Source organism: Cygnus atratus, chromosome 2 (genome assembly GCF_013377495.2).
Source record: "Cygnus atratus isolate AKBS03 ecotype Queensland, Australia chromosome 2, CAtr_DNAZoo_HiC_assembly, whole genome shotgun sequence".
Lineage (NCBI taxonomy): Eukaryota > Metazoa > Chordata > Aves > Anseriformes > Anatidae > Cygnus > Cygnus atratus.
Genome location: NC_066363.1, coordinates 21,205,748 through 21,225,902, shown reverse-complemented (window position 1 = coordinate 21,225,902; position 20,155 = coordinate 21,205,748). Strand labels below are relative to the sequence as shown.

The window sequence follows — 20,155 nt, the reverse complement described above, 5'->3', positions numbered from 1 at the left end:
GGAGCATCTCCTGGTCCAGTCCAAAGACAACAAGGAGATATAACAAGTCTTCCTCTACAAAACATGCTCTGCCTGTGGCTATTGTGTTGTGTGCTGATGTGCTCAGAGGCTGCATCTCTCCAGCCCAGTCGTCATCTCGGGGGTGCGGGTTTTTTTTCCTGGTTTTGAAGAGATCTTTCAAACACCTGCCACGAGGTACAGGATAACTACATTGAAATTTCCCTACTGTAGGTAGCGGGCTCCATCCCACCTGCCAGCTAGGAATTCCTCCTCCCTTGTCGAGGTGTGCGTGGGGATGTCCGAGGACGGGAAGAAGGAGTACCCTCTGGGCAGGGGGCCAGGAGTTTCGGAGGAGCTCTTTGAGTAGCACAGCCCCGGCCGTGGCGGGGGGCGAGAGCGCTGAGAAGGGGGTCGGGGGAGGGTGGGCAACCGACCCCCAGCAAGCCTGCGGGGGGGTGCTGCCATCCCGGAGGCTCCATGAGCACCTCACCAGCGACTCGCCCACCACCTCGGGGGGAAACCACAGCGCCTGCATCCCTCTCCCCCCGCTTCACCCCTGGGGCCCAACTTCTCCGCCCGCCCCCGCGGCGCCCGGCGGGGAGGCAGGCGCCGCCCCGCTGCCGCCGCCCGGTAGGTGCCGGGAGGGAGATGCTCGCTGTCACTTTCCCTCTCCCCCACGCACCGCCCCCTGCCCTCCCTCCATCCCTCCTTCCCTCCCTCCCTCCCTCCCTCGCCCGCCGCCGGCGGTGCCCCGTCCCCCGGCGCCGCGCTGCGCGCTCCCCGCCGGCTGCAGGCAGGGCCGAGCCGCCGCCCGCTTCCCCCCCCTAAAAGAAAAAAAAAAGGAAAAAAAAAAAAAAAAAAGAAAAGAAAAACCCCACCCCGGGCATGGCCGGGCGCTGAGGGGCGCCCCACCGGCTCGGCTCGGCTCTGCCCCGCCGAGGGGGCTTGGCGGGCAGCTCCACTCCAATGGTGCAGAGCGACATGTCCAAATCGCCCCCCAGCCCGGCGCAGGAGGTGCAGATGGAGCTGCTGGACAACCCCCCGCCCGCGGCGGCGGCGCAGGTAGGGCAGGGGAGGCACGTCTCGGCCGGAGCCCCGGGGCTGCGGCGGCAGCGGGGAGGGCTCGGGGCGCTGCCGGCCGGGGAGGGGGGCTGTCGGGGGGGTGCCGGAGCGCCCGGCCCTTCAACTTGGCCCCCCCGCCGGCACAACAAAGTTTGACGGCTCTGCTCGGCCGCCCCCCTCCCCTAAAGGGCGCTTGGGTAAGGCGTCCGGCGGGATGCTCGGCGCCGCAGACCCGAGAAGCCAGCAGTTACCCGGAGGGTCGGTGCGTAGGGATGTGCTGCCGCTGGGATGTTCGCGGTGCACGTATAAATCACGGCTGGGGTTCTGCAGGGACCTGTTGTGCCTCTACCTGATGCTCGCCCCGCGCTACTGCCCCGGCCCCATCGGGTACCCAGGCTGGGAACAGCCTCTGTGGCTGGGGGAAGGATCCCTGCTGCTGGCCCAGCACCACTGCCAGAGGGCCGGAGGTGCTGAGCACGCTGCAGATTTCAGCTGCTCGATTACGGTGCCGAAGGTGGTTGTACAGTCAGCTCGGAGATTTTAACAACTCGGGCTGAGCACGCTGCCTTCAGGTGGAGGGGTATGGAGAGGGAGACAGGGAGGAGATGTCAGCGCGCCTGGTGAAGGCTCTATTTTGAAAGGTGGTTCCTGTTTAATATACGAACATTGCATAATATCTTCGAGTTTGCAATAGTTGGCTACAAAGACTTTCAGTGCTATTTTTAAACCCAGTAAAAGGGTGGTAAAATCTGATTGCGTGCGTTTTAAATTACAAACATGCTTGTTCTCGTTCGGAGTTTTTTCCCTTTTGGGGTGGCAGTTTTATTTGCTGCTGCCAAAGCTATCCCTGATGCTTTATTTTCTTTGAGAAGGCAGTCCAGTGTCATCACAGGAGTGCTTGATTGCCACAGGAAAATGCTGTCAGTCTCAAAAGACTCGCTGAGTGATCTTTAGGTGCTGGGGATGGGTGACAGACGAACAAAATCCAGGCATTGAAACAGAGGCTAGATTAAGCTGAAAAAGTGTTTCTTTGGATGTGAATTTGACTGCAGTCTCCAAGCGCAGAACAGATATTGCAGCAGGGCCATATGCTTTGCCAGCTTCTCCAGAAGTGGTGGCAAGGGAACTAATTTCTGACCTACAAATAGCCCCCTTTTTATATCTTTTCAGCCCTAAGCACAGATTGGTGACTGTCAAATCATATGGTGCCTCGCTACTATGGATACGTGTCAAATACTGATCATAAAATTGGTTTTCACCCCTCCTTTTAACTAGGTATAAAGAATCTCTGTTTAGAGAGGAAGGATAGTTTGCGAACACCTACAGCATTTGTATTTCAGATAAAGTACTTCTATTTTATAGAATTGGTTTCTGAACACCTACAGCCAAAAAGATCCACTTTTTAAGAGAGTGGTAATGCAGCTTTTTGGCTCAGTGAGTAATTTTCAGGTTTTGGAACCAAAGTCTATCAGGCAAAACAAGAATCACATCTTCTCCATATATATATATTCCAGTCGTATATAAACCTTTGGTGTGGAAGGAACAAGATTATGGAAACAAAAGAGCTCTTTGTCTGAATAATAACGTTCAGTTAATTCCTTAGCACGCGCTGCACTGAGACAATTACTCTGATTTGGGTTTTTGCTCCATTAACGTGATTTCCAGAAAATCAATATGGTAAGATCTCGCTGCTTTAGAAAATGCTCACAGTGAGAACGAGAAGCTTAATGAGTGCTTGTGAATCGTTAAGTAGATTGCCTACAGGTCCTTCAGTTATGCCCACTGCTATCTTTTTCACTGAGGAACATGAGTATCAATCCTAGAAATATTTCATGCCAAGTAAGTAATGCATCTGGAAGAAAAAAAACATGCAAGCTTACAGAGTGATGTCACTCCTAAAAGTGTTCACTCCAAAGTACTACTTCTGGTAATTATGATTTAGCGAAATACAATTAAAGAGCCTTTGTATGCTTGTAACAAGCCTCAAATTTTCTTTTATCTAAGAATTTTACTTTTGCGAAGCTGAGGATTTCTTTTAATCTGGCTGTACATCATGGTTGGTATCTTGGACTATCTCATGGCTGTCCATAGATTTTGGCCAAACTTGTCACCGCTTGGCAGAGGCACGAATATAGTTAACATTCTGGAAGCAATTTCTCTTAAAAGATTCTTAAATATGTGAGCTATTCCTAGATAGTCTTTGAAAAAAAATCTATTTCTTATTTTTATAATGTATTTTTCTAATAACATCTGCAAACAAAATAAAATCCCTATAGGTGTTGATCCTGGCAGTCACACCGTACTTTTCCTGAGAATTTCTTTGCAATAGAATACCTTGGGGGCAAAGTATTTATGTTTGTTTCTGTATTATCTAGAATAGTGTGGCTTTTAGGTCTATATTACTATAAATACATAGTTCTAGGTGCTTTCTGTGATCTGAGTCCATACAGAGCTTGTGATATACCTTTAGATGCCCACTTTTGTCCACGTCTGCACACGTTAACAGTTACGCTGTTCACAACGTCTCTGCATATGTCAGTGCAAAGTAGTAGTTTTAGGTATGACCCTTCCGTAATAAACTCAGCAGTTGCTTTTCAAAAATCACAAAACAAGCAAACTGTTGAAATGTATTTGTGTGATGATCTATATCTGATTTTTAAAAAATCAACTTCATTGCCTTATTTAAATCTTTATTTCAAGTACCTCTCAAACCTAGAAATCTGAATTACTAGAATATTCAGATTAGTCAATTAACGCAGATGCTATGCTGATTTGTTTATAATCTATTACAACATAACGTATTAATTCCTTTCATGGTAATTCCTGGTTCCTCTTCTTCTCCTTTCCTCCCCCGCTATTTAAATTTTTTTTTATGACCCTACTTCAGAGTCCATCAATTCCCAGAAATCATTGGATTCAATTTCTATTTCATCCTACAGCTTCCCGGGTTGTGTCATAGGAATGGTCAAAGCAAGTCAGATCAGGAAATTGCATGGGATATTTCAAAGAAAATATGACGAAACCTTGTACCAGGCAACTATAGGCTACCTTGCTGAGGGAGGAGGTAGCCTTCCCTGGATGAATTCCTCCCTATTCCCATTACCATTTTCCTCCTGTTCTTTTTCTTGCCTTGTTATCTATCATCTGTCAATGCAGGTCATAATAACCTGACACATTTTAAATGAAAACAGTTCCTTTCTTGATTGTTTTCCTCAGCTCCTTCACTTGCATTTAGATTTCCCCTATGCTCTGATACTGTTCCATGTCAGAGTCTGAAGGCTTCCCTTCCCAATCTAAAGGCTGCATCGTCCCAGGAGCACTTGCTTGTGGCGTGTGGAGGCTGCCCTCTGCCCTGAGACCAGCTGCAGCTGAAGCTTGAATTGCTGAAGGTGAACTGCAGGCATGGGGTTAGGGATGGGCTTGCTCATTTTTCATTCTGTATTGACCACGACTGATGCTGACGTGAATTTTAGAGCAGCATGCATGCTGGTGGCTCCAGAACATCAGCTTAGTTATTTGGTCCTGGCTATGACTGTTGTCCTTCCTGGATCTCCAGCTGTCTTTTCAGTTGCATAGCACCATCCCCTCCCTGCCTGTCTTATGGTAATGAGAAATAAAGGGAATAACCAAAGATTTATTCTCCACAGATTAATCACAGTGCCCTCTGCTGCTCTGTTTCAGCTAAGCTGATTTATCACAATTCACACCCTGTTTACCTGTTCTTCAAATAAACATTTTGCAACAGCATATTTCCCAGTACTAACTTGTGAGAATACATTGTAAGTGATAAACAAACAGAATTTATATCCCTTTTCTTACTTAAATAATAACAATAGCCATTTATTATGGAGGCATGGAAGGTTTTACTCTCTTCTGGCAGCATTCCTACAAGCCAGATCCAATCTTGCTGGAGCCTAACAGTGTATACAAATGAAGAAGAGATGAAGTCAAACTCCATTCATTGGACTTTCTCATGGTGTTAGGCAAGAGGTAGTGTTTTCTCTCCCAACATGTTAACCTCCTTTCGACATCGTAGTCCTTGCTGACAAAAATACATTTTATTAGTCTTTGACTAAAGAAAGCCCTTCAAGTTTCAGCTGTTACTTTTCTGATGATTCTTCTTTCCTCTTAGGGGTTGTTTTACATTGTCCCAAACTTCACCAATAATAGGTAGAGCTCTTGCATGGTCATCTCTTCCAGAGACATTTATTTGCCACTTGGGTATTGCACATTATCAGCATATGTGGGTTATAGTTATTGTTTTTTACATTTTTCTAGACTGTGAAATCCCTCTGAAACAATTCAGCAGCTTCACTCCTAACTCGTTTGAGTATGTTAGCCATTTTCTAGAGGCGATCTCTGTTTTTGTCTTGTTTTGTCTCTAGGTTTATAATTTCAAACTGTTATGGATGAAAAGTTCCTGTATGCTTCCAGGCTTGGCTCCTCTGGAGTCTCAGATACTTTTACTTTTGCTTCTTTTTCTCAGTTCTTTTCTGTGCCAGGACAGAAGAGTTTCAAAATAACACAAAGCAACTGAAATCAGCCTTCCTGCCCTACAAGGGCTTGCCTTAGTCTCTGTCAGCAAGGCGGGGGAAGCTTCCCTGTAGCTGGCTGTGCTTCCCTGCAAATCTCTTTCTGTCACAGAGTCAGATCTCTTCTGCTGTTTACTTGTGTAAGAGAAATACAGAAATCCCTGGAGAGCACGTGGGGAGGAGCAGGCACGTGGCCTACAACTATAGCAAACAAGCTTAAGAAGGTGCAGGAGGCACAGTGGGACTTGTACATGATCTCCAATGTCTAGTGATGTTATCTGCTCCTGTTTTGCCAAGTGGGGAGCAGACATCTTCATCATTGGTGTAATGGGGGGATGGGCAGCAGATTTTGACCAAGGTGGTTTCTTGGGTTACTGGGGAGGAGGAGAGCAGGCCAGGTCTGGTGGAGTGGAAAATATGGGTGACCTGGCCTGGGGCCAGGGCAACAGCACTGGGAGATGGCTCAGAAGCATAGGGACTGGTGAGAATCGGGCTATTTCTAGTTGCAGTGTTGGCAAGCCAGCACCGGCCAGCAGAGAGGAGCATCAAAGATTTCTCAGCAGAAATTTTTTTTTTTTTTTTTTTTTTTGTGGAGAGGAAAGAATCATCTGCCATATGTGTTTTTTTTTTTTTTTTTTTTTTTTTGTGTGTGTGTGTGTGTGTTTCTTTTGTTTTATTTTGGTTTGTTTGTTTTATTGATGTAGGTATAAGATTTTAAAGGACTGTGGAATAGACGTAGCAGACTCAGCATTGTAGCTTGTGTGAACTCAATGACTGTATATGGAGATCCTCAGCTTGATAGTATTTCTCAAGGGAACCCATTGTCTTCTCTGAACTGTGTTACAGCAAATGGTGTTTGCTTGAAGAAACCCAGGTTTTGACACCTAACCTTGGGATTCTTCTCTGCTATAGGAACATGAGTCTGTGTTCCTCAGGCAATTTCTTCACTGAAGGTATGTCACAGGGCTGAGTACCTATTACAGGGCTGCACTAGTGTTGGGTGCATAGGGTGACCTGAAACCCCAGCCATGAGACAGAGGCAAGCCAGGATATGTTTCTATGTCAATCATTTCCTTATTGTCCCCATTCCTACTGTGGAATGGAGCCATGGAGTCCTGGGAAGCTTATCATTGATGTCTGCGTATGTCTTCCAATCCTCAGCTGTACTGTCTGAAAGCTGACCACCCGTCCTTTATGAAACTAGTGAGATTTGAGGTGCAAAGATGAGAAATATTCATGCCTCTTTCTGTAGCTGACCCATTATACCTAAAGACTTGAGATATATATATATATTATTTATATATAATATATATATATATATATTTAAAGTGATGAGTGTGAGGTTTTACAGTTACTCACCAGATGACTATGCCATCCAGTCGCTGAAGGGTGTCGTTCCTGAGTGGTGTCATGCCTGGCTGTTGACCAGAGAGGGTCCAGGAGCACTACAGGACCTACAGGAACTTTCTCTTTTGCCGTATCACAAGGAATTGATTGAAATAGCTAATGATTATTTTTTCTAAGAGATGGACAGAGATGAACGTACATATTCTGCACCGACTTGGGATGCTATTCTTCAACTGTGACATGGTCATTTTAAAATATGTTTCAAAGTTTTTGCATGGGAAGGAAAAATACCTACACTTTAATTTCTGACTTTTCTAGAAATTCTTTATTCTTTCAGGGGGTCACTCATTTCCCTCACCTCTAGGTATTCTATTGATCCTTGTAATTGATCATTTGTTCATCTGAGATCATGTAAGCTTCATTCCAGCTCTGGATTTTATTTTTGATTTCCTAGTTTTGTTCTCTCCAGTTCCTTCCTTGCATCATTTGCTGTTTCAAGACCTGAATCCAATTTGATTTTGATGCATAAATCTTCGACACCTTCTTTTATTCTTTGAATAGGACCAGCAGGCTAATTTTTTAACAGTTCATCTTTGCCACTAACCATGGTATCAGTCTCAATGACTGATGCTATTCTACCCATTGTAGTTAGTAAAGGTTCAGGCTTGCCCTGTGTATACTTCTCTTTGCAAAAAATACCATTGGAGTGGTTACTTGGGAAGGGCATTTTTTAAGACTTTCACTGAAGATCAGTTCCTTAGATGTAGATAGTTGGTCATTTGAAATGTTTTATTACCTCTTCCAGGTGATAGTATTTTGCTGTAGTGATAAACCATGCTTCCTGCTTGTCATGTGTGTTAGAGGTTTAAATGTAACAGATGGATGCTTTTCATGTGTTGAGGCAGAACCTCATTAAAATTAAAGGGTTTCACTGAGCAACACTAATCTCATCTGTTTGCAATAACTTGAGGTAGTTGTATATGAAACTGTTAATTATCAGGAAACTGCTGTGCATGCCTCTAATATTTCATATGATTCCCATATTTTGTTTGATTACATGGGACGAATAAAAGTTGCACAATGTACTTTCATGTCCGAGTTGGAAAGCAGTCTTTGCTTCGTTAAGGCTCTGTTGATGAAATGTTTTTTGCAAGATGACTTTGGTAGGATTTTTGTTTGTTTGTTTGTTTGTTTTTAAGGCCTCACATATTCTGCTAGATACTTTAAGAAGCTGTAGAACATAAATGCATGTATTGTGTTCCTCGTCTCTGTCAACTCCACCAATTTTAAAAGAACTTCACACATCTGACTGATAAACCATGCTACAGTTCTGATCTTGTAAACACTTACATGTATACATAAGTTCATTTGTGTAAGAAATTATGTTGAAATCCAGTGGGAATGTTTTCGTCAGAAAACATTTTATGTAAACAGTCTTGTTTATAGGGCTGAAATTTGTTGTATTAAAATTAGCTGAGTCAAGTTATGGGATGGCATAGGTAGCTGGTTGTGCAGGGTTTATGGCTGTTCTGGTAGGCAGGACTACTGTGTAGTTTAAGGAAGGCTGCCCCAGGTTGCTGCTTTTGCTGGCCAATGTCCGCACATCGTGATTCAGCCCTTTATTTTTAGCTACCTAATTACAGCCAACTGCTGCACAGAACATAGATAAGGCACCTAATTTTAATATGAAAATCACAGTAACATATTGGGTTCATTGTGGAAAAAAAATCTTTTTTTTTTTTTTCTTTTTTTTTCCAGAATTGCAAGTAACTGGCAGATTTTTTTTTATTATTATTATTTTGGTATAGAGGTCTTGTTCTTGCAATAAGCACTTACAGTTAAAAAAAAAAAAAGCAAAACATAATGAATATGACACAATGAGTATTCATGATTTTCCATATGACAGAGACGTTCAATCATTTTTTTAAATCTGTTTGTTTGTGGAAGACTCGTCATATGTTTAGAACAAAGTTTCAGACATTTCTGACTTTGGAAATAAACTTGGAAGGCCTAGAAGACAAATATAATCCCAGATTGGTAACCTTTAAAATAACAAAAACAGCGGTCAAGTCACATATGCTGAAATTGACCCCCTTTCCTCTAATTCAGAATCAGTCCATGCAAAAAAAGCAGCTGTTAGACTGACCGTCCCTACACCCTGTAGACATGGCCTGCCATCCTGTCAAACATTTCTTCTGTGTAAAGTTAGCATTCCGTTTGTGTCCTTGAATAGTTTTCACTTAAATAAGGCTAGAACAAAAATGTGCAGGCTGCTGTGCACACAAAATAAATAAACAAGCAAATAAATAATTAAAAAAATAAAAACTAGCAACTGAAAAATCAAGGTAAGCGTGAGTTTGAGGTGGATTTGCACTGTGATGTTGCCTGAAATAAATGCTCTTAGTCGTTGCTACGCAGGTAGAGAAGTACTTTGTCTGTGCCTGTAATGCATTTTTATTTTGGTCTTGTTTATTTTACCCTCATATTTGTACCCCCCAGATACAGTTCCTGTTTTGCCATTGTAGTAATATTTTGCACTATAAAACTTGTAATATGATTCTATAAGTATATATTGAAGAAACTAGGTACAAATACAGGAATGTGACTGTAGAAGAGAATATATGTACATTTTTCTAGTATCTTCTTGGGGATTACACAATACTATAGTGTACGTTATGAAATTGCCTAGATACTGTGATCTTTATGCAGTTTCTTTATACTCTTGAACTGATATGTGGATGTTTTGAATTCTTCATATTTTTTTTTTCTTAAAATATTTTAGTATCCTTCTACAAAAAATGGAGAAAAGATGGTCAGAATGTTGACAAGTAACTGTGCCATCATAGTTACTTCAGTAGTAGCAATTTTAATAACTGGTAAATTTTAATTAAAATCAGTTGTTTTATTTAAAGACCATCAATGTCAAAGATATTTTTTTTTTATATTTTATGTACCTTAGTATTCTATTGTATTGTGTGGAAAAAGACAGTACTCTAAGAACTGTCTATTCTAACAGTAATTGGAAAATAATTTGAATAATGTTCTGTTAACAGTGCTTCCAATCTACTTTTTATTCTTACAGATCTATGAAGTCCTTTGTATTACCAAAATGTTCTTCTGTTCTCAAAGATCCCTTTTAGAAATGCAATCATGTGAAATCATTCCTCATTCAATTTCCATTTTACATTTTGTGACTTGACTCATCAGAAAGTCATATTTTCATCCCCATAATGTGCAGCATGCTGATTTTTGTATAGTTCTGCCTTAAACAACATGTATATAGTACGAAATCACGTGCAGTTCAGTTTTCACAGGACACCAGAGTGGTTGAGGCTGGAAGGGACTGCTTGAGGTCATCTGATCCAGCCCACTGCTCAAGCAGGGACACCAAGACTGCCCAGGACCTTGTCCAGATGGCTTCTGATCTCCAAGGACAGAGATTCTACAACCTCTCTTTTTTAATATTATTATTAATTATTATTATAATTATAAAATACTAGAGTTCAGCCAGTGCTCTGGAGTCTCCTAGAGTCAACATTAACGGTTCAGATACAGCCTGAGATTGTTCTGTTGCGTCTCTTGGAGACAAGTTATCTGCATTTATTGATTTGAAAAATGATCTTAAGTTAGTAGTGGCTATTTGTCATCCTCCAGTTACTTTTAGACTCCAAACTATTCTCTCATATTTATCATGTGTTAGTAATGAGTTAAAGCTCAGACCTTGAGGTCATGATCTTAAAAATCTGCCAGAATGAGATATTAAGTGTGCCTCCAAGCCTGCGCAGGAACCCATCCTTCCCTGTTATGAAAACTGATGGGACTCATGCCTGAAACTCAGCGTGGTGCTCTGAAGATTGCCCAAACTCAGGGAAGAACATGCTTGATGCACCCAAGCAGAGTTTTATCCCAGGGTTTGCTGTCTCAGGGCCAGCTTGCCAGGAGTGTTGTGTTGTAATACATTCATAGGCACATTCGCCAATAAGCTGATCATAGTTTTCTTATGGTGTCTAAATGCAGGACCAACAGCAGCAGCTTAGGGCCAAAGACAGCAACAGGATGGGGTTTCATGGACTTGGAATTCTAGGAAATAATAATGGATAAATAATGGATAAATAATATAACTAGTATATTGTTGTGGAGGTATTAGCACACTAGCACACTCTTATCAAGAGGCTTTTTTGTTGTTATGTTTTAAGGAGAACAATGAGATTTCTATAAAGGAATTTTTATTCTTGGGAGAAGGATTGTGAGATAGTCTGGGGGAAGATATGAATCAATTAATTGATAATTTAGCGTGTAGGTGACGGAGGCTGGTAGTTATTTTTGTTTTTGTTTTTGTTTTCTCCCTGACTTATTGTAGAACTTGAAAGTTCAGTGCTGAATGCAAGATGAGAGCTAAGACTGGGAATAAGCCAAGGCAGACCTTGAAAGTGAGGATAAAGACCCTATTTATTGCAGGGAACTGTGGGAGGTATTTAAAGACAGGAGACGTGATCTACAGAGATGGATTAGTAAAATGACCTTTACAGCAGAGTGATGAGTGAGACAAAATTGCATTTATCAATCTTGAGGAAAATAATATTTGAAGTAGTCAAGACATGGTTTTGTTGCAAGTTTAGATGAACTTAAGAAACATGACTAGATACAAAGGTGTGTATCTCAATGTAGTTGTGCAGAGTCAATCTTTGGAATTTTGCTTTACCTGGAGGGAATGCTCTGGGAAGGGTTCAAGATGGTGTCATGACATGGTTTACAGTCATCCCAAAAATAAGTGCTTGCAAATAGCATGGTTTTAAGTTTGTTTTTTTTTTTTTTAATTTGTTATACAATATTTATTGATGGTTTGTGTTCATCTCACAGCACAAATAACTTGGGAGGGCATGTTAGACATTTGCTGTGTTTCCAAAACATAGTTTAATAATTTTTAATTCAGCCAACAATTGCTTTCTCCCTTTGTATTTTTGATTTCTTAGTAGATACAATTGATGTCTTTTTAGTTATACATCTATCCTTTTTCTAGTTAGATATTTTGTCCTTCTTTATTTATTTTGCTACTTTTCCTTACTTCAACTGTTTTTAATAGTTGATTATATGTTCTTCCTCAGTTGTAACATTGTATTAGAATCAACAAGGTGTTGGTCACTTTTTACTGTTTACTGTTCCCTCTGCTGACGTGGCTCGTATCTGTGATGTACTGGAGACTGGTCCAGTATCACCTTTCCTAGTTTGTGCATTTAAGCTAGCTGCAAAACAAACTGTGTTTTTTAATCGTTATGACTTGTGTGAATAATACGACAAATATACAAGTCTGTAAATGGTCCTTCAAATTTGAATGTGAAAAATAAACATTCATGGCTCAATTGGCCAAATCTAGTTGTGTTAGTGAGTACTTACGCACGTAGTCCCATCAGTTACTGAATGTGTGCTTATTAATTGGCACAAAGCTGATCATTTGAATCCCTGCTAGCCTAGCAGACGTCAATAATGCTTGTACTGAGAGCTGTCTGTGTAACATAAACTAACTCGTATGTCTATTTTTTTTTCTTTTAACAGTCTTACAGTAAAGGGGCAAGAAGAAAAAACCGATTTAAAGGTTCAGACGGGAGTACATCTTCTGACACTACCTCTAACAGTTTCGTACGCCAGGTATGTGTTTTTCAGCTTCTTAGACTGGAAGACTTGCTGATGTTAATGTTCAAATAATTTTCTTTTACAAATTGTCAAATCAAAGAGTGATACTGTAGCCTGAGAAATAGCAAAGGTCTCTGCCAAGACAAGGAAAAATATTTGGTTGCTATTGTTTTGATCTTGGCAGAAAAATACTTTTTTTATTTCTTATTCATTTCCATGTATAGTAGTTTTCTATTATTTTTGTTTCTGTAATGCTGTCAGGTGATTAAAGCTGGAGAAGGAGGAGGTGGAGTCTGATGGAAGCACCTAAAGTTGCAAGATTTGGGAGAAAGCATCAAAATGCTATCAGTCCTAGGAATTTCCTGCTTAAAATAGTGCTGTGCAAGGCAGTATTAACTTCGATGTTTTCCACTCACATCCCAGTGTTATTTTAAGACATGGGTTGGAGGGAAAATCCCTGGCAGCATTGTGCCCATTGTAAGGATGCTGAAAGGCCTGTGGAGGATGGAGGGGTGCTATAGTCTCCCATAGCCTGTGCCCACTCATGTGTGTTTGGGGTGCCCCCTCACACAGAGCCTCATGGACCCACCCAGACCTGCGTGGGTGGTTGGAGAACAGATCAAGCAGGTCAACAGAGGTGATGAAAAATTCAGTGAAGGGCATCCAGAGCCTGGTGTGGTCTTTGGCTGCAGACCGGTGCTACTGAGGCTGTGCTTCCATGGAAGGAGATTGAATTTCTGCATGCTTATGTTGGAGAAGAACCTGAAGAGCATGAAAGGTACTCTGACCATGCCTGTCCAAAGAGAAATACAGATTTTCATGCCCTGCTGATTTAAGCTGTGGTTTTACAAGTGTAGACTTTGTCATCTTTTTTGGAGGGTTTCTGGAATTCAGGAGGTTTCATTGCAGAGTTTTTGGTTTTACCATAAGGAAACACCAGACTTACCTCTCACTGGCTTGTCTTCCTGTGTTTCTCCAGCTCAAAACATTCAGTGACTCCACTGCTGTTGCACTGGTTGTTTCAGTACGCATCTTCTGTTTACAAAATATTTCTGCTTTTTCCTGCTGCAGTCATGCTGGCAGGTTTTGTGATAGGCTGTGGATTTGACAAAGGCAGGTCCCTATTACATTTCAATGTCTGTTGGACATAGGTTTGAAATGTTACTTGGTCATGAGAATTCATCAGTGGCAATAAAAACATGAAGGTAGAAACCCTGGTTCAATAAATTATTAATATATGGCATTTTGTTCTGTTTAAAAATACTCGGGGAAAAAAAAAAAAAAAGCAGTCAAAGTAGCATTTAGGAGTGGCAGCAGATCTCCCTGTCCCAAGCATTCTTTGTAAGGAAATCTGTGTTGCTGTTTTCCTTAGCCTCCTCATGAATGTTGAGCTCAGCTTGGAACATTTTTAGCAGACTACGAGTGTTTATTTTACACCAGCTGCACACAGTTCTTTGCCTTTCTCGTTTACTTAAATGAGGTCTGAAATTGGTCTTAAATATCCCTTCTAGCTGTCATTCATGGGAGCAGGGCAAGGAGGATGGATGATCAAACTCCATATAGATGTTGAGGTGGATTCCTGTACTCAATGGCGATCTGACTGACTCTATAGAGTGTGGGGCATGATTAATCAAATCTTTGAAAGCAAATTTACAAATCAGGGTAGGTGAGCTACAGTCTAAAAGTGTCTGTATCTTTTCCAATGTTACGAGGGGAACGTAGACCATGACTATGTCAAGTACAGATTTTTAGAGAGGAGATTTATATATTTCCCTGAAGTAAATCTAAATTTAGTAGTTACACAAGTGATATAATACAAATGACTGAAGGGTGAAATGAGCTTCAGGAAAAAATCAGATTTAATAGATTGCTGAAGCAAAGCTCGGTATTGAGATGGTATTGTGACTGAAGATAATGAAGGGATGTTAACAGATAAATATATATTATTTTGCATTGTCCAAAAATTATATTTATATATATATATATAAAAATACAAAACATTCCTAGTAAGTCATGTAAAGGTAGAGATTGAGTTGAAGAAGATGTATAGGAGAAATGCATCTTCACAGTTGTTGGTACAGTTTATTTCAGAGCTTAGATTGCATCTTCAAGAGGCTTACCTGCTCTGATCGTCCCCCTGGGACAGCTTGTGTTTCTCCCGTATTAATGAAGATGTGACACCAGTCACCGGGTGCAGTCACATTCTGCTGTCTCAGCTGCTCTGTCCTTCCCTCAGTGGTGCATATTGCCTGCTCCATGTGTCTGTCTTCCTTGGAGGATATTTTATATGCTATAAATGTATGTAATTGTGAGAAAAAGTGAGTGCAAGAAATTGCTGTTTCTACTGAGATGGGTGAATGTTGCAGAAAAGCAGCAGAAAAATAAACCCCAAGCCAGTAGAATCAATGATGCATCCATTTATTTTACTTTATTTTATTTTAGTGTTACCTTAAAACTGGAAAGTCATTTTTTGCATGGAGAGGTGTTTGCAGTTTTTTTTTTGCAGTTGCTGTGATCTATACATGGTTACACACAATCTCTTTGTTTCAGCAGTGCTCATGATGCCTACTGCTGCCTTTTTTTCCTCCACTTTTTTCCTTCCCCCTCACTTCCTGTCTCCTTTCACATTTACTTTGAACTTGTCCTGCAACTTTTATATGCATCTCTACAAATACTCCCTTCTGCAGTCAAGAAGGAATCCTGATTGTCCTGAACGTCTACTGCTAAGGGCTGTCTAAATTACTCATAAAAAAGGAGGAATGTCTGGAAGGTGTTTTTGCGTCTTCTTTAGCTGATCTGGCCTTAAACTGGGAGAGCTGGGAAAGTCGTGCAGATTCTTGTTGCAGGAATTGATGGGAAACGGTGCTGGAAGAGAGAAGAGAAGTATGTCTACGTCCTGAAAGAATGTTCTGTATGTGTAAGGCAGTGGAGATGCTGTGCAAGAACAAGTTATGTATAGGATTCAGTCATCTGAATCCAGGGAGGCACTGGCCATTTAAGTTAAAGCTGCTGCAAGGGAAGGGAGTTAGTGTCTATTTCTTACATTGACAAAGCTTTATTGTGTTTACATTTTACTGTTTCCTTAAAGACATATGCACCTCTGGCTCCAATATGTGCACCTGGCAACTTTCCTGCAATGCATACCAAATACTATGTAGTAAAAACTATGCCATCTTAGTTTTATTTGAATGACAAAGAACAAAGTGACATTTTATTCAAATTGCTTGAAAATTCCTGCTGTTGTATAAGGAGTATGAAATGCACCCTGCACAACTCTATGCACAATGATCTTTTCCATTTAAATTTGTTTTTCAAAGTACTGAAATAGAGAAGAGCCTTATATAAAAGAAGCATTAAACTGAAACAAGAGCAAATTTAAAAATGGTTCTGTTCCATCCAATTGAATCTCATCTGTACTGTGAATTTTATCTGTTACAGATTTTTATTTCTATTTTTCTCTTGTGATACTGAAAACCTATAAGGTTTTAGGATAATGCTTTGGATTATATCCCAATCTGTTAATATTAGCAGAATTATTTGTTTAGTTTTGTCTCCAGAATGTTATTTATGAAGTTGGAGCTTAAGAAAATAACAACAACTTGGTGTTCCTTCCACTTGCAAGCAGCTCCTGCTTGACTTTTCAGTAGCAGGAGAGGGAGAGGGAGAGGGAGGGAAGCGTTTTTTTTTTTTTTTTTCCTTGTGTCATGTTGTGAACTCGTATTGGCAATTACGCAGTGTATTTGGAAAGGAGAAGCCTTGCTGCACACCGTGCTTTAATCAGCTCCTAACTAACTTTAATCAGTTGTCTTTAGGGAGATAAAGAACATTGCGTTATATAGTTTTCATCATCTTTTCTGAGCTTTGGAGTGATAAGCAGCTTGTTCTTGGGGTTAGCTATGAAAGACTGAATTGAATCTGATCTGTACTTGCTGCCATTTTGACTGATGCATGGTAATGATTTTGTTCCCAAGGGTTTTTCAAAATACAGATCAGACAAAATATTTTGCAGACTACACTGTGGCACTTCCCAGCAACATTATTTCAAGCAAATTGCATGTTCTGATAGCATTACATATTTTGTGGTTGCACTTTAGGACCTGTATTTGTCAAGGTTTTATTTTAAATCCTAATGATTAATCACAGAGGCAGTCTGAGTTGTTGGGATTTCTATGTATTGCAAAGACAGATTAAGTTGTGAAATAGACTGTGGACTTGCTTACTGAAATATTTAAGGTTTTACAAATCTTTTTTTTTAAATTTTTTATTATTTTTCCTTTAAATATTGGCTTCATGCCTGTTACACTGTGTTCACTCAAAAACACAGCTATAAATAATTATGTAGGGAATTCATTATTCCGCTACTTTCCTCTAAGGACATTTGCCTAGCTGTGTAATTACCTATTGAATTTTATGAATGGTAAAACTAAGATTTGCACTGAAAAACTATTTGAAAATATTGACTTAGTTTTGCTCATAAACAAGCCTCTTAGTCTTGAGTTCACCAGAGATTCAGGCTGTGTCAGAAATTTCTTCCCGTTCTTTTAATTGATTTTCTTCCAGATATAGAGCTTAGCTTTGATTTTCCTTTTTGCGAGTGGAAGAGCTGTTGTATTCAGATCGTACATGCAGCCTCTGCCAGTCTATGCATTTACAGGCTGAGCCACAAAGAGGTAGTGCAGCCTGGGGACAGGCATTAGCTTTGGTGTTAGTGCCTAGGACTAGCAATCTTCTGCTGAAAAACTGCATGTGCTTTCTCTGCTAGCACTATTCTTGCTTCATGAAGACTGTGTGTGAACAAGATTGTGGCTAGCCAGAATATCTAAATTTAAAAAGGCTCATTTGCAATTAAATATATTCTTACAGTCTTTGTGTGCCTTTAATTATGAGATGTGTTTGGCTTGTAGAGAAAAAAGGAGCTTTTCAGACTTGCCTTTAGCTTTTATACATAACAAAATGATGTGTGTCAGAAATTTCTAGAGGTATTGTGCAAACTGGTTGTAATACATGAAAACATATACCTACTACTCTGCTTAATTTTATCATCTTTTATTTCTGAAGCTTCTGTCTGGGAATATTTTGTTAAGTTCATCGTGTTTCTGGTCTCATTTGTACTGATTTCACTGAAGGCAATCCCAGTGATGCCTGTGGCCTGTACTTGCTATTGTGGCTGCATTGAAACTGTACATGACACATGCTACAGCATCTGCTCATTTGAAACAGATTAAAACCTTTGTTTTGTGGGTTCTAAATTTGATGGAATTGAAGGATCTTATGTTTTTCACTGTGAAATACAAGGTTTTGAAGGGAATGTATTGAACTTGGACAAAGCCAGCTTAAGTCATGGTTTGTATATAGAGTGTGATTTTGGTACAGCTTTCTTCTTTTGGCAGTAGTGGGAGCTGGCAAGCTCCACTGTTAAGGCCAGCATGCGACCATAAATCACGGTCAGGGAGTGTTGTTTCAGGGTGATGTGCTTTTTGTGTCAAGCAATATTAATCTGTCTTTAGTCAAATCCAGTGAATCTCTATTTATTATGATACAAAATTAGATAATGTCTCTAAGAGTAGTGCTTGTATAGGAAAGAGAGTATATTTTATGTATTTCTTGTCATATGAAGTATACCAAGTTGATAAAAGAAGAGTAGTGAAGCATTTAGAGCAATGTAGGGATTCATAAGAATATGTCAGTTCAGCTGTTGATTTAGGGTTTCATTCATGGCTGATAAATCTCTTCCTCTGTCATGTGGTAAAAGGTAGCTAGACAGGGAGTAGTAGGAGGAAAGATTTGAGGAAAGGAACAGATTGGGAGTATGTGGCTGGAGGAAGGAAGTGGGGAGGGAGGAGGAAGGCACTTACCTTTTGGTGGCAGTTGTGAAACTGCACTCTGTGTAGTACTCTGTGTACATGGGAAAACTGCAGTAGGTTCATTGGGCTATACATTTCCTCATCTGTAGTAAGGGTTTGAAAAGTCTCCTTTTTTGGCCTGGAGAGAATAGAACAGATGCCCCTATAAAGCATGGGATTTTGGCATGCATGACTGGAGGGGAGATGGCTGAGAAAAAACCCAGCGGAAAGGAAGTTTTTCTGCGGCCTTCAGTTCTTTCATGGGCCCTTTTTGCCTCAGATGGTTACTAAGAATAGAAATCAAACTGCTGCCATGTGTTTAAAAAAATAACAACAAACGCACACACACATAAAAACACACCCTCTAACCAAAACAAACAGGCAAGACATCATAAAAAGTCTTCTTATACATCCGTTTACTCTTTCCATACTTCGTATAGCAGGGTATGAGAAAATTACAGGGGAGAACAACTAAATATAATATTTTATTAAAAACTGAAGGCTAGGAGTCTTTCTTATAGCCTTGAACTGACATACATGTTTGATGTTACTTTGCAAACAGCTGAAGTCAACACATCCTTTTCCAAGCAGCAGTGAGAAAGATGAAATTTTGAAGGTGGGGCTTACACTTGGTGGCTGCTGAGATGATTGCCAGAGCTGCTTTTGAGATTGCTGAGGTGATGAGGGAGTGTTCAGAGGTGTCTGAGAGGATGTATATGGCCCCCTGTGAGAGGACATGGGGAAATGTGAGCTTGAGGTGAGAGATGACATCTGTGTGGGTGGCAGCTATTGGACCTGCTCTCATGTCTGTGTCTTCAGTGATCCAATTGCTGCCATGTTATGCATGCCTCCTGGCTCCGTGCTTCTCCTGGGTGTATACCAGGGTGAGAAGAAATGTTTTTTTGCTGGCTACTCAGGGTATACCACAGCTGGCACCCAAGTTTGGCAGCATCACATGCATCCCTTTGTAGCGAGACATTTGAAGGACATGACAGGACTTGTGTGTCCCAGAGATTTCTGCAGGTGAGATTTCTGCAGGTGACAGGGCTGCCTCTGTGCCACGGGCACGGCTACTCAGGCAGATGTGAGGTGTTTTAAGCAGTTAGGCAAACTGGTAGACAGTTGCATCATCTTTGCAACGTTGCTGAATGTACAGTTGGAGACTTCCATCATGATGAACTGGATAGGGAAAGGCTTGAGCATAATGGTGTGTTCTTAAGGCTTTTTTTTTGGTCAAATGTCTTCATGAATGGTGATTAGTCTCTGGCTGTCTCTCTTTTGCAGTTGTACATTAATTGGAGTGTATTTTTGCATGACCTAAATGTACCAAAGCCTTACAGCTGCTCTGAGAACCTCCTTGCCTCTGTTTGTTGATCCTTTGGATGCAGGAGCTATGAGAAAAAACTACACAGTTGTAAAGAGTTAAGAACAAAATTAGGAATAGGACTGAACAAGAATCAAATGTTTTGTTTATTTTGTCCCCTGCTTCTCCCAGGAAATTCACTGTGGTTTCTGGTTCTCATGTGCAGCATTGTCTTACTTGAAATAATAATTTTGAACATTGCGGTTAGATGTAAGGTTCTATTATATGCTATCATAGCTGTCTTCTAGTTATAATAAGCACAGACTTACAAAATATCCGCAATAGGATGAGATTTCCACTGCATATGCTTAATTATATTTAATGCAAAACCTGTCAAAAGTAAGTTATGAAGTTAAATTTTGACACTTTTTCTTACA

The 20,155-nt window shown here is 40.7% G+C and overlaps 1 protein-coding gene across 5 annotated transcripts in view; it reads left to right on the top strand.

Moving 5' to 3' along the window:
* Window positions 1–732: 732 nt before the first annotated feature.
* The window catches only part of CACNB2 (calcium voltage-gated channel auxiliary subunit beta 2), a 246,403-nt gene continuing 226,980 nt past the window's right edge, over window positions 733–20,155 (top strand). For 3 of the 5 annotated variants that reach the window (XM_050708972.1, XM_035545423.2, XM_035545421.2), the window contains exons 1-2: window positions 869–1,062; window positions 12,495–12,587. In XM_050708972.1, the coding sequence (XP_050564929.1) occupies window positions 967–1,062; window positions 12,495–12,587 (189 nt within the window). In that variant the 5' untranslated portion in view covers window positions 869–966. Of the gene's footprint in view, window positions 1,063–12,494; window positions 12,588–20,155 lie in introns of all 5 variants that reach the window. The other 2 variants (XM_035545416.2, XM_035545415.2) reach the window with 2 other exon arrangements.